General features: G+C 49.7%; 1 protein-coding gene across 1 annotated transcript; it reads right to left on the bottom strand.

Moving 5' to 3' along the window:
* Positions 1 to 1,197: 1,197 nt before the first annotated feature.
* Positions 1,198 to 20,472, bottom strand: TSTD3 (thiosulfate sulfurtransferase like domain containing 3). The gene is made up of 4 exons (XM_054992006.1): positions 20,305 to 20,472; positions 18,993 to 19,166; positions 18,546 to 18,705; positions 1,198 to 1,650 (listed from the first exon to the last, which is right to left on the bottom strand). Exons 1-4 carry the CDS (start codon positions 20,456 to 20,458, stop codon positions 1,584 to 1,586), a joined length of 555 nt encoding a protein of 184 aa, XP_054847981.1. The 5' UTR covers positions 20,459 to 20,472; the 3' UTR covers positions 1,198 to 1,583.
* Positions 20,473 to 21,597: the final 1,125 nt, after the last annotated feature.

The raw sequence follows: 21,597 nt of genomic DNA, 5'->3' as shown, positions 1-21,597 counted from the left end.
GATGAATGAAACCATTTCCTTACAGTATCTGCATCTGAATCAAGTCCTTTATTTCTATCAGGTACACTGTAGGTAAAACTCTGTCTAACACGGCCCCTTCCAATTTCGAGTCAAAGAGTGTTTCCTCTGTGAAAAGTCCTGGTACATCAGCTTAGTCCCTACTGACGATTCTACGGGATTCTTCACCCATCCTAAATACTTGTCCATCCTTTTTATGTTCATCTCTAAATGATTAGCTATGTCTCTGTGAACCTCTCCCAGCCTTTCACTCAGCTGTTGGATCCATTGATCTGTTAACTCCTTAGGTTGCCATTTGTCAGGAATTTCAGTATCTAACCACCATTGTTGTGGAGTATTCATTAATTTCCCTGTCATGGCTTCAAATGGTGTGTATCCATGGGAGGTGGCGGATGCTCTGAGAGCCATCAGAATTATGGACAATTTCTGATCCCAGTCTTTGCCATCTGTCATTACCATTTTTTTCAATGCCTCCTAAAGGATCCTATTTGTCCTTTCGACCAGACCAGAAGACTCTGGGTGGTAAGTCACATGATACCTTTGCTTTATACCTAACAACTGGCACAATTCCTGCATTACCTGTCCCACAAAGTGTGAGCCAGAATCTGAATTTAAACTCTTAGGAATGCCTAGCCTTGAAAATACCTGACTGAACAGGTGTTTGGCTGTGGTTCTAGCGGTATTGTCTTTAGTGGGCAGGGCCTCAACCCACTTTGAAAAACTATCCACTAGTACTACACAGTACTGATTCCCATTCTTAGTTTTTGGGCCTATGGGCCTATGAAATCTATCTAGACATCTGACCACACCCCACTTGATCTTTGATGTCTCATAGCCCCTTTCTTAATCTTTACATCTGCATTTACCATGGCACACCTTAAACAATTGTAACGCTTCCTTTTCTGACAGAAGAGGAAGCAATTTCACCCTCCTTAAGTATCCAAGAGCGTTATAGGCTGCTGGAAGGAGGACAAAGTAGGAGAGATCCACAATCCTTATCCTGGATACAACCTCCAATATGTTACCAAAGTGTAGCACCCATTGTTTATTTTTGCTTGTACAATTCCACATGAAATGTAGGCTGAGAAAAGAGGCTATGAAAAATTGCGGTTTATTAAAAAGAAGTAGAGTAGTAGGGTGAGAAAAGAAAATGAATCACTAGTTACTGCTACCATTTTTGAGAAATAAGTTCCATTTCAAAAATTATTGGGAAAAATTATTTAAACCTATTGGCAATAATATCTTCTCAGCCTAGAGTCCGGCTTCTTTGGATGGTTTAATTGTATTTCATATTAGGGTTAGCAATTAAAGGAGGAGCTAAACTATGGAAATTCTTAATGTTGATAAGCTCCTTTAATGATCTGTTATAGGAGAGGTGTTTAATAAAATTCAAACTGTTGACTTTCTTTGAAGAAAATTTTAATAATGTTGGGAAGTCAGACTGAAACCATTATTCTGCTGCATAAAACAAACCCAAATATGTGTAAATTTGTAAATCTTAGGCAGTACAAGCCTTGGCCTTACACATTTTTTTCAGGCTGCTGGATACTTCATTATTCCAGAAGTCACGTTTTCCTTGAAGAAGACTCATGCTCTGCCCATTCTTTGAAGCCACCAATATAGTGCTGAACTCTGAAAGCACATAAATTATTGTATGAAGCACTCAAACAGAACTATATTATAACTGGTCAAACAATTATGTTATTCCTATAGTACTATGTCTGCTCTGAAATGTTGTATTGTCATGTTGCATTGTTTGAGCCCTGTGGTGCAGTGTGGTAAGCTGCAGTACTGCAGCCTAAACTCTGTTCACGACCTGAGTTCGATCCCAGCGGAAGCCGGGTTCAGGTAGCCAGCTCAAGGTTGACTCAGCCTTCCATCCTTCCGAGGTCAGTAAAATGAGTACCCAGTTTCCTGGGGGTAAAGTGTAGATGACTGGAGAAGGCAATGGCAAACCATCCCATAAAAGTCTGCCAAGAAAACATCATGATGCAACGTCCCCCCATGGGTCAGTAATGACTCAGTGCTTGCACAGGGGACTACCTTTACTTTTTTACCTACCATGTTGCATTGTTTGAAAAGGGCATAATGTTAAGTTCCTTTATCACATTTTTTAATAAAAAAACTACTCTGTACACTTGTGCAGTAGTAGATAATGGCTTAAATCCTAAAACACAGAAGCAGCTCTTCCAACATAATGGCTTTTACTCGTAGAGGAGAGAGTTGGTTTTGCCTAGTCTCTGTGCTCCTGCCCCCCTCAGATCCCCCGTTTACTACCTGCATTGTTCCTGCAGGTCCACTGGGTCACAAGAATAGTTTTAAGAGGAATAGAAAGCTACAGTGAGAGGGAGAGGCAGAGAATTACCTTCCTGTAGAATGACTCCGTTTGCACTGCTTAGGATTCAAGTCTATGTTTGGGGGTTCAATGTAGAATGTTAACAGCCTGCATAACCATGAAGTTGCTATGTGGCCCTGGGTAAGTCCTTCAGACAGCCCTAGATCTCTAAAGTGTTCTCGAGATAAAGCATAAACTACTTGTGGCAATAAGTTACTTGAGAAACATGCACGGAGAACAAAAGCTGCTGATAATCACACTTGCAAAAGATCCAGAGGAGTTAGTCATGTTAGTCTGCAGTAGCCAAATAGCAAAGAGTCCAGTAGCATCTTTAAGACTAACCAACTTTATTGTAGCATATGCTTTCAAGAGCCACATCTGTTGAAGAGAGCTTATGCTATAATAAAGTTGGTTAGTCTTAAAGGTGCTACTGGACTCTCTGCTACTTTCAAAAGAGAAGCAGCAATGTAAATACCAATTATTTTTTGTTCACAGGTTCCATGTCTTCTTCAAATCTAACCTAAAATAAGATTCCTAGTATGTTGAAACCTGGATAGCCCAGAAGATGTTACCAGAACTGCTCTTTATTATGATGGGGAATTAGCTGTAGCAGTCTGTAACTATTAATATTAAGCGAGGATCATAACCTATGTTTACGGAGGTCCCGATCCCAGACACTCTAGTGAAAAAGAGGCAGACAAGGAGTAAGGTCCAAACACGTGTATTGAGTGTAGCGTAAGCCTAGCTTGCACAATCATACAAAGAACATACAAGGTCTAAGAAATACAGAGTAGGAAATACAGAGACGTTCGCATTAGCTGGTTCCCAACGATGGTAGGGGGAATACTCACTTATCCTGGAGCGAAGCAGAGACGCAGCAGCGAGGGTGGCCCAATGCCAGCACTGGGACCACAGACGGACAGCAAGGAGGTCTGGATAGGGAATGGCCTGAGCACCGAGTGGTCTGAGAGACCAGCTTAAATACCCCAAAACGTACCCTGGGGCTGGTGCTGTACTTGGTGGTTCTCACAGATTAAAACAAAGGGTCTAATGGGCTACTGAATGGCTTGGATGGGCCACTTTGGTAATCAGATTGTGATAAGTGACACCTCAGGAAGAGGGGACAAAAGAGGGAGGGGGAAATCCGAGTGGGCTGAAAGGATGTTCCAGCGGACAGGGCTTGTCCTGATGTCATCAGCTCTGGAATGCGGAGGTTTCTTTGAGATGCATTCTCTAAGTGCTTGGGATGGTCGGCACTTAGTTCCTTCTCCGGGGCGGCTCCTAAGATATGCAGAGCGGGGCGAGGGGCTCTCGCTGCGGACGTGGTGTGCTCGCTTCGCCGAAATGGCTTCTCAAAGCAGTCTTCTTCCCAGGGTCTTCTGGCTGCCTGAGAACATGGATGCCGGCTGGGCATAGCTGGGGCTGGATAGCAGGCTGCCCGGTAGCGAGGGCAAGCTCGGGGACCGACCCGCGGGAGGCTCCAGGCGGGAACTGACCAGGGAGCGCCTAGCCAGGCTCGCTGGAGGTTTCCCCGGCAGGCGCCCGGCTGCTAGCAGCGGCTTGGGCCCATATGAGGCAGGCTTCCATGGAGGCAGGGGGAACAACACTCAAAACACAGTCCAAAGCAGGGAACAGGCACGGTCCGTGGCAGATGGCAATGCAGGCACGGGGCACACTTGTAACAGAGTCCAAACACACACACTGGGAATTCCAGATACAGGTCAGGGCAGGGCTGCCCAGAAAGAGAGTCCTTTTGTGCAGTTAACCAAACATGGAGTCAGTAAACTACACAGTCTATAGCAGCAACAAGGGTAATTGACACGCAGGCAGGAAACTGACACGTGTATCAGAACACACACGTGCAAAGCAATCTTTGGTGTAGCAGTAAAACAGCAATGCAGGAAACTTTAGCACAGTTCATGGCAGGCTTTAAAGCAGGGGAGGGGGCCTACTTGGCAACAATTCCCCCCCTCGGAGACCCCGGGACGTCAGGCGCGCGGGTCTCCGAACTTGACTTCAAAGGCGAGGTGGTCAGCAATGTCCGGTGGTCGAGCTTCGAGCGAAGAAGGAGTGGGAAGGGAAGGGGGAGGAGGCGTCACTCAAAAATTTAGTTTGGAGAACCACCTAACCGAATAAGTGCAATTTAGATCAGCCAATGGGCTGCAGGTCTCTGGGTTCACACCAGGGGGTGTGCTAAGTGCAATCGTCAGAATAAATAGCAATAATTCATAAGTAATAGCAATTCATAGTAGTATAGGCAGCAATGGTCAATTCATGCATATAAATAATAACAATTCATATTTGGGTACATTGATCAATTCATGATTGGAGGTAATTTATATGGAATTCATGGTGGGTTAAAAGCATTAAAACCAGGGGTAATTCATATACATGGATTAATTCATAAGTGGTTAAAATCATAAATACATATATGTGATTAAAAGCAATAGTTCATGAAGTAAAAAGCGGCAAGAATAAAAGCAAGTGCGTGGAAACAATTCACGAGGGGTAGGCGGCGGAAGGGCTCATAGGGAACAGAAAAATAAGCTCTGCAATTAAAAGATCAACTCATATGGCTGGATTAAAATCAAATTCATAGACTAGAACTGCCTCGGCGGAGGGAGTCGGGTTAGGAAGGCAATTCAAGGTTAAAATCAAATTCATAGGGATAAAGTTCATGGGCGCACTTGCAATAGATAGAGAGAGGGACTAGTTCGGGGCTAAATTCATGGGAGTTAAAATTCATAAGAAGCAATGGCAAGAAATTCATAAAACAATAGAGCTACAAAGATCACAGACGGCTCAGTCCGCAGTACAGCTGCTGGACTGGGTTGCATATATACAAGAACAAGCAAACTTAGTTCATGTGCTCCAAAACACACTTCCACCCCCCCTTGCTGTCTGCGTCAATCCGCAGAGCAGGGTCGATGAGCGGCGAGAAGGGCTTCAGGCACACAGTTCTAGTCCTCATGGAGGTGGCGCTGCTGGCGGTCGTTTGGAGACGGGCCGTGGGCTGGGAGGCAGAGAGATATGTCCCCCCCTAGTCCACAAGAGGGCCTCGGAGCGGAGTCCGGCAGCAGAGCGTCCATGGGGCCGGTGCAGGATCCGTACACATAATAAAATACAAGCATAGTTCATACCAGCACAAGCAATAAAACAAACAAGGGTTAAAGGAGGGCGCCAAGAATAACCTTTAGGGCAAGAGGAGGTCGGGGTTGTAATGATCCAAGCGGTAAGACAGCTGGAGTTGCTGGAGCTGTCGGCGGCTCCAACAGCCCAAATAAAGTAGTGAGGCACACAACAAAACTTGAAAGGCCAAAATAACAATGATCGGGTGCAGGGCCAAATTGTAAATTCCAGTGGCAGTGGGGCTCCAACCAAAGAGGGTTTCCCACCACGAGTGCTCTCCGGTGGTCTTAATCCGCTGGACAAGATACAAAATCTCCTTCCCGTTGTGGGACACAACCAAAGCAGTAGTGTCCCCATCCCTCTGGATGCTCTGGAGGGTGCGGTGGAGCTGCGGGTGGGCCAGGAGCTCGTGGATTAATTCCAGACCGATGCCAAGGGGAATGGGCTTCACATAACGATAGATGGAGGGTGCCACCAGGATCTCTTCTTGGGTCCAGACCGGTACCGTGTAAGTGAAGTCGCAGGCTGCCACCGAAGACAGGTTGCAAAAGCAGCGATTGACTCCCGGGATCACGGGCTTGAGCTGGAACGAGTTCAGGATCACAAAGTCGCAGGCCGTTCGCACGCAGGCACATCCTTTCCCAATGTAGACCACAGCGGAGCTGTTCTCCTGGACGACCTCGAAAGGGCACTCATTGAGGGCGTCGACTTGCGGGGCTACACAGGGGTGATGAGGTGCAAAGGCTTGGTCCTGGCAAATGAAGCCGGTCTGGTCTCGATGCTGGCACCCTTGGAGGCTGACGAGCTGCCATCCGGTCGGGGTGAAGCGGGCCCAATGGTCGGGGTGGCGGGCGTAGAGGACTTCGGTGTCGCTGACTTGGAGTCCCAGAGGCACGACTGGATACACATGGAATGACTCGTGCGCACTGGCCGTTAATAAAAATAATTTAAGCTCCTGGGTGGTCGGTGAGAATGAGGAATTTACAAGAGACCACCAGGATTCAAGCTCCAGTTCAAGGGGTGACAATTTGGGCATAATCAATCTTTTAATTTCCAGGGGCAAGTGCCCGTCCGTGGCTTGCCGAATTAGCCCCATGGCCACAGCCTGATTTAATTGTTGGGCTTGCATACATGCCATGGCTATTGACATGTTGCGTTCCAAAGACTGTGTCCCTTTGAGCAGCAGAGAAAAATCTCTTTCAATTTGACTCTCCCAGTTAACTAAAATGGAGCTGATCTCGTGTTGCCCATTTGAAATGGAATTTAGGGACTGCACCACCGGTTTACCTAAGTCGGAGATGCTAGTCGTGACATGGGCAAACTTATTAGCGAGAGTCTCAATGTTGACCGAATCCATGATTGCTAAGCCTCCGGCTGCAGGAGCAGTCCAGTCGGCAATGCTTCGTCTGGCACGCGAGAGAGAGGGGGAGGGATTGATCCACAGTTGTAGCCATGCATTCCAACCCTTGCTACCGGCCTCCAGATAGGGAGCGCACTGCGGCAGCCTCTGGGTTATATTTAGTTCAGCTAAGTCTATGCGGATCTCTTTTAAAGACATTTGCGGGCGGACTAGAACTCTCTCTCGAATGTCAGTTTTCAAAACATGGGAGCCCACTATATGCGTGCCGCCTTGGCTTAATTGTTCATTGCTAACAATCAAAGGGTCAATTTGGATGGTGTGGGTCTCCTGGGTCCGGATCAGCAAGGAATAATTGCCTGGTTCGTGAGTCAAATTTACAAAGAGCAGCCCAAGCCGGTGAAATTTCTCTACTAGGGGCTTGGTTTGGCATTCGGGCGTCTGTTGAACCAGAATCCAATCGGGTGGGCCATGTTTGGCTAGGTCTTCCTCCTTTACAATCCAGGTCAGGTTCTCCCAGTGCTCTATAGCGAAGGAGAGAACTGCGCCTGAAGGGGGCGTGATAGTGACTGATGCAGTTTCAGTGGCAGTAGTGCCTAGTAGGATGGTCATTCTAAAGGGGTCTCCTGCCTTCCATACTGCGGCCGACACTAAAATAACTTCGCAGTATGGTCCGAAAGCCTCAGTGACAAATGGCGAGGTTTCGAAGTTGGCAGGGGTGGTATATTTGTCTACCACCGGGACTGTGGTGGGGGCTGGCCTGATACGGGGAAGAAACATACATGGGATCGGAGCAAGTGGTGACACTGTGTCAGTAGGTGAATAGCACACTAGCTCTTGGGACAGAGTTTTGACTCCTACACATAAAATAACAAGCTCGGGGGGTCGGATCCACTGCTCTTCGCAACTGCGGAAGTTAGTGCGGTCCGTGGGGGTGGTCATATTGCTCTGCTGCACAACCTTGCAGACCATCATTTCATTTCCTGCCAGGGTATTTATACATCTCCAGTGGGGGTAGGGCATTAATTTGGACGGGCATCCCTCTACTAGGGTGCCTGCCAGCACGAGCAAACACAGAGTAGCCAGGTGCCTCATCTCCTGGCCTTCCTTTTCCTTTCTGTAGTGAAAATATCCTGGGGAGACCTGCGGATATAAGTACAGGTTCCCTGAGTTTATTGCAGCAAAAATAAAGTGAAGCAGGGAAAAAGAGGGAGGGCATTTTTCTGCCAGCACTGTATGTTAGGTGGGGCTCGAAGGAGAAGTCCCGGAGCACTAAGCGAGCCTTCCAGCTTGTTGCTCTGGGGAACTCCTGTGCGAAGGTTTCTTTCTATAGCATGTATATTTCAGGGGGGACGTCTTTGCGTCGGGCAAGGGTCGGCTATACGTTAGGCGGGATTATGCAAACTCGCCCCAGGGGTCTCTGGGTGCCTGGACTATGTGGCCTCCAGGTGCCCCTTGCTTGGCGGCGGGCTGCTTTTACTTTGCGGGCTGAGAGCTATCGGTCCGGCTCGGCCTGGCCTTGCCGTTTTGAAAGGAAAAAACTAAAGAGCGGCTTCCAGCAACTCTAAAGGTTGCTGCTAAAGGAGACCTTCGTTCCATTTTTCTAAAATAATTTTTAAGTAGGGGTGGTTAGGGTTGAAGGTATGTTTTATGATGGTTTGCTTTTGCTTTGCCTTTTTCCCTCTGCTTTTTTTGCAGGACCTCTTGTGTGTATTTCAGCGGACCATATTTTTTTTCCTAGGATCAATTTTTGGAGGGACTCCCTCGGGAGGCCCCAATTTCATGTTAAAAGAAAGAAACACACAAAGCAAAAGCACACGGGCGTGGGTTATTTTCAGGTTGCCCTCACTTGGAAGGCCTGGCAGGGCTTCATTATAACTTCAATATGTCTCCCCCCCTTCTTTTCCCTTATACGGTACGGGCAAGGGAAAAGATTACGTGGGGCGGGCGGCTGCTGGCGGAAAGGGCCGAAGTGGAGCCGAAGGCGCTCGGCGGCGTTTATCGAAAAGCGGCGGAGGCGGCCGAGATCTGTCGGCGCCACTGGGTCTGGGTTATTTGGGGGCCATCTTGGCGCGGGGGATCCTGGCTATGTAAATGAGGCACGCTGCCCCTTGTGCGTAGCGAACGCACCTCAATAACACATTCCAGGGGTAACATATTTACAAAATACTGGCGGGTCTTTTACTTTTGCACTAAAGCGTACTAACTGGTGGCGCCGTACAGCAACTCACCATGACGAATATAAACATTAGTAAAAGAGGGGTGTTGGGCTATCTGGGGGTCCTTTCCCAGGGGAGGCACGGCCCTCAAAGCCAAAGCCGATCATCATGCGAAAGCGTGGGTCTGGCAGGTGAGACCCCGAATCTACGTAGATGCGGGATCTTCACCAGCACGGCGGGTGATATGTTTTCAAATACAGAGATCACCTTTATTGGTGTGTCTCCAATATTGGAAATGCATTCACTCTTGGGCTAAAGCCTCTCCAACCACTTTCACACAGCAAATCTCTTTTGCCTGTGCAATTTTTTCCGAACATGCGGCTTACAATCCAATTAAGAATCACTCTCGGTGGTGGTCCTATTTGGCTTTGATTGCCGTGTTTCCTCCTAAGGGTCCCAACTGTGGGGCCCGCCTAATGAGGTCAAAGAATAGAACTGGAAAAACTTTTAACATTTACACCGATATCTACATATTCTACTGTTTCTTTTATTCTAAAGCTACAAAGGTCTGGTCTAAGGGGACACACGGTATCTCTGGCCCAGGGTGGAGTGATATCTGGCGAATCACTGGGCAGAGGGGGGCTGGACTGGTGGTGGTTCCCCCGGGGTCGTACACCGGAGGGGCGGTTCGCAGCGGCTTCCCTTTCCATTCTTTTAACTGAGAGGCATGAAAGTATTTTAGCCACGTTCCTCCTGCCCTTCTCTGGATGGCTACCTGATAGACAGCTGGGGAGACTCTTTTTGTGATAGGGACTGGGCCTTGCCACTTGGCTGCTAGTGAATGCGCCTTTTGTGAGAACTTCCTGTACAGAACGAGCTGTCCTTCCTCCCACTGCCTGGGGTTCCTGACCCATCCCAATTTGCGGTCCATATCCTTCTGAGCTGTGCCCAACTTCTGGGCCACTTGCATGTGGACGGCGTGTATGGATGAGAGCAGGTCCTGGACCCAAGCATCATTAATCACTACGGGCTGCATATCGGAAGGGAGCTGCGTATCTAGCCAGAAGGCTTCCGGGAGCTGCATTCTTCGCCCTGTCATTACCATATGGGGTGTGAGCCCGTGAACTGCGGTAGTGCCTCTAATGGCCATTAGGATTATGGGGAGTTTTTCATCCCAGTCTCTCCCGGAGGAGCGAACCATCTTGCGGAGAGCCTCCTTGAGGGTCCGGTTGGTTCTTTCTATGGCGCCTGAAGCTTGAGGGTGGCCGGCTATGTGGAACCGTTGCTGGATGCCTAATGCTTTACAAAGCTCCTGTGTAACTTCTCCGATAAAGTGTGAGCCTAAATCGGAGTCCATGACTCGCACAATGCCCCATCTTGAAAAGACATTGTTGAACAGTAGTTTGGCGGTAGTGGCTGCATTGTTGCGCTTGCACGGAAACGCTTCGACCCATTTGCTAAAGGGGTCTATGACAGTGAGGCAGTAGCGATTGCCGCGAGCAGTGGGGGGAAGGGGGCCGATAAAGTCAATCTGTATACGAGCCCAGGGTCCATCAATTCTCTGATGCTGGAGGGGAGCTCTAGGTCCGGTGGGGTCTGCATTGACCATAGCGCAGGACAGACAGTTGTCTACCCATTGCGCTACTTCGGTGCGCATGCCAGGCCACCAACCAACCTCTTTTACCCTTTCCAGAGTCAGATCCTTGCCTCGGTGTCCCTGCTCGTGGACAAACTGAATTAAGTCAGCCCTAACTTCCAATGGCACTACCCAATGGCGTTCGCCGGCTGCATCTACTGCCCAAACTATGTCTTCCTCTTCTCTGATCATGAGTCTCCCTGTCTGATCCCTTCCTGCGGCTAGGAGGTCAGTTATTTCTGGGTCAGATTGCTGCAGTTGTGCTAGGTCTAGTGTTCCTGCGGTTCCCTGAGCTTGGCTGCGGGCTTGTGCCCGAGTGGTGACAGGGCGGAGGGGACAATCGGTGGCTAGTTCCGGTGGGGGAGCACTCTCAGTGGCGGCTGCCTTGGCTGCAAGGTCTGCCTGGTCATTCCAATAAGCGGTTTCTGAGTTCGTCTTCTGGTGTCCCTTGACATGGGTCACCTGCGTTGGGCCGGAGCGAGACTGGAGGAGTGCTGCTACTTGCTGCCATAGCTGTAGGTGGGCTACGGGTTTCCCATCGCTGGCTCTCCACCCCTGATTCTGCCACACCGGGAGCCAGACCGTGGCGGCTTTGGCCGTCCAATCCGAGTCTGTATAAATGGCAAGTGGGCTTTCTGGGGGCTCAAACTCAAGCACCGCCAGAAGCGCTTGCACCTCAGCCGCTTGGCTGGAATGGGGGCGGGCTGGACCTTTGAGGGTATGGGCGTCGCTCACTCGCACGGCGCCGTAGCCTGTCCGAGGGGAGCCTCCAACGTGAAAGGAGGAGCCGTCACAGAACCAGCATGTGAAGCCGTTCTGTCGGGCTTCCTCTAGCGGGACTCCCCAAGTGACTGGCCAGACAACCTGTGGTGGCGGGTCCAGGGGGCACTCGTGCTCGGTCCCGGTTACCAATAGGCCATAGGGGGCTGGTGGCTCGGTGGTTTCCTTTTTGAATTCTACTCCGCGGTTGACCAGGGCCAGGGTCCACTGGGCTATGCGAGCGTTTGAAACTTGTCCGTCCTGTATCTTTCCCGACAGGATATATTTGAGGGGCGTGTGGGTGGTTTGCACTATTGTACGTGAACCTCCTATGATAAATTCCCAATGGGTCAGACTCCAAACCAGAGCAAGGCATGTCTTCTCGCATGGGCTAAACTTAGTTTCTACTGCGGTTAGGTTGCGAGAGGCATAGGCTACTACTCTAGCGGTTCCTGCTTGCTGCTGGGTGAGCGTGGCTCCTATGCTCTTGTCTGATATTGCTAGCTGGATAAAGAAGGGCTGGGTAACATCTGGATGGGCTAGGGCCGGGGCTGCGGCCAGACTGCGCTTTAGCTCGGCTAAGGCTGTCTGTTGCTCCGGTCCCCACTCCCAGGGAGTGTTCTTCTTGAGGAGAGCATAAAGGGGGCGAGCTTTGTCTGCAAAGGACTCGATGAAGTCTCGGGAAAAGTTAAAAGTTCCTAGAAGGGCTCTGAGGGAGGGGACATCGGTGGGTGCAGGCAGCTTGGAAATGACCTCCATTCGCTGGGCGTCCGGGGTGCGACCCTCGGGTCCCAGGGTCAGACCCAGGTACTTGACGCTGGTCTGAACCAATTGGGCCTTTTCCCTGCTTGCCTTGAACCCAGTCTCGCGGAGGAGTTCCAGGACCTCCCTGGTGATCTGGCGGGCTAATTCTTCCGTGGGGGCGTGGACTAAAATGTCATCCACGTAGCTCAGTACGTGGGGCCTCGAGGAGGGTTGGAGGCGTTCCCACATCTGAACTACATGGGCATGACAAATACTGGGGCTGGAGTGGAATCCCTGGGGTGTCCGTTTGAATGCGTATTGCTGGCCGCGGAAAGTGAACGCGAACTTGTACCAGCAAGACTCATGCAACCGGATGGAGTGGAAAGCATTGGCCAGGTCTATGACCGAGTAGAACCGGGACCCAGCGGCAATGGCCGTTAGGATCTCATTATACTTGGCCACAACCGGGGCAACTGGAGGGGTGGTGGCATTCAGGGCACGGAAGTCGACCGTCATTCTCCAGGTCACTCCATCTGCTTTCAGAACTGGCCACAATGGGGCGTTGCAGATGGACTGCATCGGGAGTATGACGTCCCACTCAAGGAGTCCTTCTATGGTCTTGGCTATCCCTGCCTCAGCTTCTGCTGGGTACTTGTACTGTCTTTGGGGAGGGGGGTCCTTTCCTTCAATCAGGACGCAGGCGCCCTTCACTATCCCACACTCGGCCTTGTCTGTCACCCACACTTCGGGAAAGTCCTGAACCCAGGGGTCTCCTGTGATGGGGGCGAGAGGAAGGGGGGCCTTGAGGGCTGCGCATCGATGGACTGCATTAACAAAGTCTGGGCCTCCCGGGATGCGCCACAGGAGCCCGTTCGCTAGGTCAATGGTCAGTCCCTCGGCACGGAAAAATGGCATGCCCAAAAGTCCATCGTCTTCTCCCCGGTTTGCGCATGCCGAAATCCGGGTGGTCAGGTTCCCAACGGAAAGGGGGATGTCCTGCCAGACCGGGGATTCCTGCATGCCGCCTCCAAAACCGGCGAGCTGCATGGTTGTGGGGGTCTGGGTGCCCTTTGTAACTAAGGTGGACCGGAGTATATTAAGTGAAGCTCCGGTATCTATGAGGAGGGTGGCAGGCTTCTTCTTTTCCCCGGGAGTCCCGATCCCTGCCTTCACTGTCGGTCTCCCCCATGTATCCGGCTTTAGTTTGGCAACTATGCCCACGGAGGGAGACTGGGACTCGGGGCAACCCTATTCTGATCCTGCACCCTGATCGGTGGAAGCGGCGCTTCCTCTAAAGGGGTTGTTGGGGCTCGGGCGTTCCCGAACCGCAGCTATTGGGGGACTCGAGAAGGGAGGGTCTGGCGGCAAAGGGGGCGCCGATGGAGGTACTGGGGGCTGCTGCTGGTCTTCCCATTCCATGATCGCCTTCATTAGAACGGACGTGGGCTTACCGTCGAAGAGCTCCATGTTCGCTCCAATGTTCTTGAGGCGCATCCAAAGTTCCCAACGGAGGGAGTCCCTGGACTGGGGCGTGCTGCCGCGGTCCCGGTAGCCCTCGTGGTCGCCCTGCGATGCTCCCCAAGCATTAGACTGATCTGGAGGCGGGTAGACCTGATGGTGGTACGGGTGCGATGCTCGCGAGTGAGAAGGGGCTATGGGTGCATCCTGTAGTCGGGGCTCGTGGGGTCCCTGCTGGGAGGAGGAACTGTAACTCGGGGTAGGCGCAAAGGAAACTCCCGGACGGTAGTCCCTCGGTCCTCTTCCCCGGTTAAAGCTACTGCTCCTTCCCCTCAGGATTCCTCCCCTTGCCTCCGGATACGGGCTGCGTCCCTGTGGTCGGTACTGAGAGTGGGGGCCATGATTGGCATAGGTAACTGCACTAATCGGCTCGCTTTCCTTCCTACGAGAGGCTGGGGACTTCACATGGCGGATGGCGCCGGTCTCTCGCAACAGGCCAGCAATGCTTCTGATGCGGGATTCCAGCTCTCCCCATGTAATGCTCCCGGGCTCGACTCCTGCTAGGGCTAGGCGAGTGGTGCTGTTGAGTCCATCTATGACTGCCCTCCTGAATTCTAAGTCGTCGAAGTCCGGCATGTCACTTAAATCTAAGTCTACCTCGTCTGCTAGTTCGGCTAGGAGCTGTTTCCTGGCTAAATATGCCTCTGGATCCTCTCCGGGTTTTTGAGACTCTGCAATATACAGGGCTTTTAAACTCTTGGTGGGCCACAGGAAGGCGCACAACTCTTTCATGGCACCATACTGACTGCGAGTGGCTAGTCTCCGGTTGGAAATATATGCGTTAAGAGAGGTGACTATTTCGGGGCTGGCACAATGGCGAGCCAGCTGAGCTACATCGGAGCCACTGGCAGAGGGCTGGGACATGGTCACGTGTGCAAACCATTGTATAGCTGAATCTCGGTTCAGGGGTCCCATGCGGTCCGCTATGGCTTGGAGCTCATCGGGCCTCCAATTGCGGGTCTCCTTAACTATTCGGTCTGTCTTCCTGCCATCATCGTCTGTGGTGACAATTTCTTTGGTAGCTATCGGATGGAGGGGCTGTGGAGCTTCCTCGGGCTGGGGCGAAGGAGGTGACCAACTGTCGGTACTACCTTCGGGGAGGGCCAAGAGGGCTGAGGGGTGCACGGCGGAAATTACGGCCTGTTGCATCCCCAAGTGTCGCTTTATGGCCTCTAGCTCCCTCTTACAAGCTGAATGGTCCGCGGCTGCGGCTTTAGACTGGTTGTGGTCCGCCATGAACCGGGCGGCATGGGTGAGCTTAGTAATTTCTTCTTGTCCCTCAGTTAATGCGTGCTCAGCCATATCGGCACGAGCGGTGGCCGCTTCAGCCTTGTGCTGAGCGTCCTGGAGGGCGGTAGTTAATCCTTGTTTTTCCAATATGAAATTGACGCGTTCGGCGCGCCACTCAACTGCTTTCTCCTCATGGTCTCTTTCCTGTTCGACTAGTTTGGCCCTGAGAGTCTGGATTTCTAGATGCAGTGCGTCCTGCTCTCGTTTTGACCTCTCCTCTAACTCCTCCTGTGCTGTTTGCAACTTGCTAATTAGGGACACGCTGTCCTGCAGGGCGGTGAAAAGTGCCCAGGCTCCATATCTGTCCTTTTTGCTAGACCTAGGTTTCTCCTTGTCACAGAAGTCCTGGAAGGCGCTTCTAACTATCTGGAGTGGGTCGGGTCCCTTGAAGGAACCGGCTTCCCAAGGGCAATCTCCCTTCTTCACTAGCCACTTCTCCAGGCGGGGCACGGTGGGGTTTGCCCGGTACATTTTTCCTTTTAGTTTAAGGCTGATCTCGGGGGAGGTTAAAGAGTGGATCAGCAACAATCAGGGGTGGGGCGATTAAAGCTGCTCAAGGGTTTTAACAACTTCTTCCTCTCTATGTCCCTTTTGGGAGGTTTATCCTTCCCTCAGGTCCTCAAGGGTTTTTACCAGGGGGTTTTAAGGTTCTACTTTTAGGGTTCACAAGGGTATTTTTAAGGGTTCTACACTCGGCTCTTCTCCACCGGGGGAGAAGGAAAATTCCTATTCCCGTTTCAAGCTTGCCTACAAGCCACGGGACCAGGAAAAGCTTACTGGCTCAGAGGGTGCTCTCAAGCTCTCTAAGCCCAAGAACCAAAAACGCTCAGTGCTTCCAAGCCTCTGCCTAGAAGCTAAAGCTCAGGGGTCTCCCAAGCCTCTACTCGGAAAACCAAAGCTCAGGGGTCTCCCAAGCCTATGCGCTCAGAAAACCAAAAAGTGTTCCCAAGCCTCTGCTCAGAAACTGCAATTAAGGGGTCTCCCAAGCCTCTGCTCAGGCAACCAGAAATGCTCCCAAGCCTCTGCTTAGAAGCTACATATGCTCTCAAGCTCTCTGCCCAAGAACTAAACTCCAAAAAGTCCCCAGGCCTCACGCTCAGAGACAAACGGTTAAACTGTCTCCAAGCCTCGACCAAAAGACTGAAAGCGCTCAAGGACTGCCTCTGCAAGTCCCCAAGCAAAAGTGCCCAGGAGTAAAGCTTACTGTACTCCCAAGCGAGGTGCGCTCAAGAGTTCTAACAACTCCCAAGCAAAAGTGTGCCCAAGAGTCCCACTGACTCCCAAGCGAGGTGTGCTCACGAGTCTGACTTAAAACTCGCAAGCGGAAAGGCGCCCAAGAGTCTAACTTAAAACTCTCAAGCACGGTGCGGCCGGCTGCCGCGGGGCTTCAGGAACCTGGCTTCAGATTCCCCAAAGCTAAACTGACCAAACGGACTAACGATCCCTTCACGTTTCCTCCGGAGCGGGGATTGAAGCCTAAGTGCTGGCAGGAACGGGGTTTGGACGGACTTAGGAGAGACGGGGGAGGGCGGAAGAGAATTTTATACGTGCTGCTTCAGGATATATATAAATCTATAGAGCCTACTTCTGGGATCCCACCCACATAGACGCGTTTAGGCGGCCCGGAAGGTGGCCAGGAACTTCACCAGTTCAGAGGTCCTCACCCACAGTACACCGGTTATAACGGCTGGAGGGCCTCGCGGTGCACCACAAAAGGCAAGTAGTCCAAAGCTGGCTGAAGGAGGAAATGGGGGAAAAGCCAACCCACAAGATAGAAATGCTCGCTAGAGCCACACACATTCACACTGTTAATTCCCTGAGCTAAATTGCGCTCTTTACACAGAGGTCTGGAAAATTTTCCTCTAAGTCAGTTCGCTGAAGACACGCGTGTCGACTCACGTGCATTCACACGAACTGGGTTATGCCCGCATTCTCCACCAGTAAACTGTTACCAGAACTGCTCTTTATTATGATGGGGAATTAGCTGTAGCAGTCTGTAACTATTAATATTAAGCGAGGATCATAACCTATGTTTACGGAGGTCCCGATCCCAGACACTCTAGTGAAAAAGAGGCAGACAAGGAGTAAGGTCCAAACACGTGTATTGAGTGTAGCGTAAGCCTAGCTTGCACAATCATACAAAGAACATACAAGGTCTAAGAAATACAGAGTAGGAAATACAGAGACGTTCGCATTAGCTGGTTCCCAACGATGGTAGGGGGAATACTCACTTATCCTGGAGCGAAGCAGAGACGCAGCAGCGAGGGTGGCCCAATGCCAGCACTGGGACCACAGACGGACAGCAAGGAGGTCTGGATAGGGAATGGCCTGAGCACCGAGTGGTCTGAGAGACCAGCTTAAATACCCCAAAACGTACCCTGGGGCTGGTGCTGTACTTGGTGGTTCTCACAGATTAAAACAAAGGGTCTAATGGGCTACTGAATGGCTTGGATGGGCCACTTTGGTAATCAGATTGTGATAAGTGACACCTCAGGAAGAGGGGACAAAAGAGGGAGGGGGAAATCCGAGTGGGCTGAAAGGATGTTCCAGCGGACAGGGCTTGTCCTGATGTCATCAGCTCTGGAATGCGGAGGTTTCTTTGAGATGCATTCTCTAAGTGCTTGGGATGGTCGGCACTTAGTTCCTTCTCCGGGGCGGCTCCTAAGATATGCAGAGCGGGGCGAGGGGCTCTCGCTGCGGACGTGGTGTGCTCGCTTCGCCGAAATGGCTTCTCAAAGCAGTCTTCTTCCCAGGGTCTTCTGGCTGCCTGAGAACATGGATGCCGGCTGGGCATAGCTGGGGCTGGATAGCAGGCTGCCCGGTAGCGAGGGCAAGCTCGGGGACCGACCCGCGGGAGGCTCCAGGCGGGAACTGACCAGGGAGCGCCTAGCCAGGCTCGCTGGAGGTTTCCCCGGCAGGCGCCCGGCTGCTAGCAGCGGCTTGGGCCCATATGAGGCAGGCTTCCATGGAGGCAGGGGGAACAACACTCAAAACACAGTCCAAAGCAGGGAACAGGCACGGTCCGTGGCAGATGGCAATGCAGGCACGGGGCACACTTGTAACAGAGTCCAAACACACACACTGGGAATTCCAGATACAGGTCAGGGCAGGGCTGCCCAGAAAGAGAGTCCTTTTGTGCAGTTAACCAAACATGGAGTCAGTAAACTACACAGTCTATAGCAGCAACAAGGGTAATTGACACGCAGGCAGGAAACTGACACGTGTATCAGAACACACACGTGCAAAGCAATCTTTGGTGTAGCAGTAAAACAGCAATGCAGGAAACTTTAGCACAGTTCATGGCAGGCTTTAAAGCAGGGGAGGGGGCCTACTTGGCAACAAAGAGCCTGATCTTGTCAGATCTCAGAAGCTAAGCAAGGCCAGCCTTGATTAGTAATTGGGTAGGAGACCTCCAACAAAGACCAGGGTTGCAGAGACAAGCAATGGCAAACCACCTTTGTTAGTCTCTTGCCATAAAAACCCCACCAGGGATTGCCATGTCAGCTATGACTTGAAGGTAGGATTTCATTTTTTCATGCTGGCCTGAAACCATTCCTCTCAATAAGACCATTAAGCTTGTGTGGATGTATATATACTTACCTGTCAAAACCTAAAGACTTTGCAGCAGCTAGAGCTTGTTTGCTTCTTACTCCTGCCATACAGGCAAACACTAAATGATCTGATTTAGAAGGCATATCTTGATTGTATAGCTTTTTAAAATGTTCTGGATTCATCTGAAGAGCTTCTACAACCTCACCCACTGCAAGAACAATTGATTCAACCTGTTATTGCTTACCATGAGATATGATAGTCATTAAAAGAGAATAATCACTGTATGTATATAACACTTTTGCTATTCAAAGTGTCCCACATGTATTGTCTTGTAATCATTACACTAGCCATTATTGTAGAAGAAAATTGGCAATACAAATCCAGATAATGTCAGCTAATCTTCTATATCTCCTGTCATGTATAATCTTGTTTAACTGAACTAGCTAGCCTTTTGTCCCACCACCCCACTGCTGAACAGCAAATGTGTTAACTTACATGGAATGTTGATGGACCCTGGGATTTTTCCATGTTCTCCAATTTCCCATTTCTCTCTAACATCGATTAGCTGAACATGTTCGGATTCCAGTAAGTTCTTGAGTTCTTTATATGACACATTATGATCCTCAACAGTGCAAAAATGGCAAGCAATCACACTTCCATTTTGTATATCTGTAATATATGCCCAAGTAGTAGTATTTGTTTTTGTATGGTTTCTCAAGTGTGTCCTCTACACTAAGGACACTAATTTGCTCTACTTGAACACAGAATAAAACTGTGTTGGTGTCACCTGCAACCACAGCTAAAGCTTTAAGAATAACTTCTGTAAGTAGGTGTGAGTTCAGAAGAGAATACACTGGCATGTATGAAAATACCCTTTCCCAGATACTTAGTGTACTGGAGTCCTGTATTTCTTTGCTTCTGGTGAACATACTGCTTTCTAATCTTACTCAGTGTTACAACTATTTTAGAATAACTAAAACACTGGTAGTGAAATGCCTCTTCCTCCTTATAGTGTTTCTACATTCCAGCTTTGATCCAGCTTGTTCTCACATGAGATATAAGGGGTATTCCCCGTTTATAAAATACAGAACTGAGTGACGTAGCCCGCATGAGTCCACAGAAGCTAGGATTTGAAAGAACATGCAGCACTCTGGCCTAGGGAGACTACACTTCCAACCATTTGTTGCAGCCAACCCAACAGTGAGCACTGTGATGTGGTATCTTAAAGACTAGGGTTTGTTGTAACACAAGCTTTTGAGACCTCTAACCCATGAGAAATAATAGCCAGTGTTGTACCAGGGAAACCTGAGTTCAAAAGCTTATGAAGCACAGTATAAGGTGGTATATAAACATATGACCTTGTATTATATTGAATCAGACCATTGGTCCATCAAGATCAGTATTGTTTCCTCAAACTGGCAGCAGCTCTCAGGGAGACGTCTTACTCATCGCCTGAACCTTTTAGGCTGAGATACCAGAGACTGAACCTGGGACCTTCTGCATGCCAAGCATATGCTCTACCACAGCCCCTCCCCAAACCGATTCAGGCTGGATCTGGCGATCAGAAGCCCCCTCTCCCATTAGGGGAAGGGCTGTGGCTCAATGGTAGAATTTCTACTTGCATGCTCAAGGTCCCAGGATCAACATTCAGCATCTCCAGTTACGGCTACCTGACACCCCGGAGAGCTGCTGCTGGTCATATAGACACCAGTAATTTTGACGGACCACTGATTCAGTGACCAAACGAAACAGAAGCAGCCTCGCTCCCCGCCCCTTCAATACCACAGCACTCTACAGCCGGACTTACAACGGGGCTTCTTGCCTGCCGGCAGTCCTTGTCCCAATAGGCAGCTACTACAGTTGCTCCAAGTCCACCAGTTTACCATTCTCACAATCCCTGCTGGCCGCAGGGTCATTAAAGTGCAGGCTGCCTGACACAGCAGTCCACAGGAACGCAGCATGTTTTCTTTCTATCCAAGCGCTGACATCGCCTCTCTCCTCCCACTCTCTTGGCCTTCCCAGTCTATAGTAGTCCTGGTTACTGCCTGTCTTCTTTACTGTACTTGATAAGGGATTTGCCTGCATGTCAGGTAACCTATGACACAGTTTCCCAGTTTATGTAGAAGTCTCATATCCAATAAAAGTAGTATGTGAGAGTTGAATAGCCCCAGTAACCAAAGTCATCAAGTTAACTATAACATTTTTTTCTCTTTTAATCACATGCTTTTGTGTAGGTTGACCTCATGTCATTAACATGATAACACTGGGGAATGGTAGAACCTGAGAATGAGTATAATCTTCTCTGGTGTTCCTAGGAAATAATTTTTTTTAATCACAAAAATTGTTTTTTGTATCTGTACCCTCCCCCATTTAATTTTATACAAGAATTTCAAGTATTACTGTGGGTTTTAAACAGATTGATTTTAACAATAGTAAGATTCTATATTTACCCTTTGGCTAGCCCAGGGAGCACTGCTATACTTGGGCTTCCACATGGCAAGTCTTGTAATACCAGCTGAAACTACAGGCTGGTGACTCAGCCGGTAGCATTATGACAGAATATCTTATACAGAAATGTTTTAAATTGCATTAATATAAAAAATATTTTGTTTTTTTTATTTGTACAGTCATGATTAACAGAAGGTTCTCTATCTTTTAGTCCTGACTGCCATTTTGCAAAGTCCCGTCCTGTACATATAATATCATGTCTATTATTTTAAAAATAAATGCTTCACTGTATTGTGAAAGGCCTTTAGTAGCCAGCCTAGTAGCATATGGTGGCTTTGAATTCCCACATGCAAGACCTATCACTGGTACAAACTATTCATGTCATATGATAGCTAGCTACAACATGACACTTCATAAACTGTTATCTGAGCTCTAGCTGAAGAAACAGAAGGTAACATGTTTAAAGGTTAAAGCAAACCGGGAATCTCCAGAATTGTCCCTAGGAAGGTAAATGAAATGTGTATAGTACAACAGTGGACTACATGAGGGTGGGATTATAATCTTCAATTGTGACATGAATTTATCTCCAACATAAACTAGGTTAATTTGCTTCCAGTAGCACAGACTTTAGGCTGTTGTAAACTGATTTCAA

This window comes from Eublepharis macularius, chromosome 1 (genome assembly GCF_028583425.1).
Source record: "Eublepharis macularius isolate TG4126 chromosome 1, MPM_Emac_v1.0, whole genome shotgun sequence".
Classification (NCBI taxonomy): domain Eukaryota; kingdom Metazoa; phylum Chordata; class Lepidosauria; order Squamata; family Eublepharidae; genus Eublepharis; species Eublepharis macularius.
Note: the sequence above shows the minus strand (reverse complement) of the source record. Positions and strands in the feature narration are given on the sequence as shown.

Bases quoted from the DNA above. Each gene is read 5' to 3' on its own strand.
- TSTD3 (XM_054992006.1), bottom strand. From the start codon at position 20,458: ATGCTGCGTTCCTGTGGACTGCTGTGTCAGGCAGCCTGCACTTTAATG. The intron at 19,167-20,304 runs GTAAGTCCGGCT...CATATATTACAG, and splicing joins GGCAGGCAAGAAGCCCCGTT to ATATACAAAATGGAAGTGTG. The intron at 1,651-18,545 runs GTAAGTATATAT...ATGTGCTTTCAG, and splicing joins AAGTCTTTAGGTTTTGACAG to AGTTCAGCACTATATTGGTG.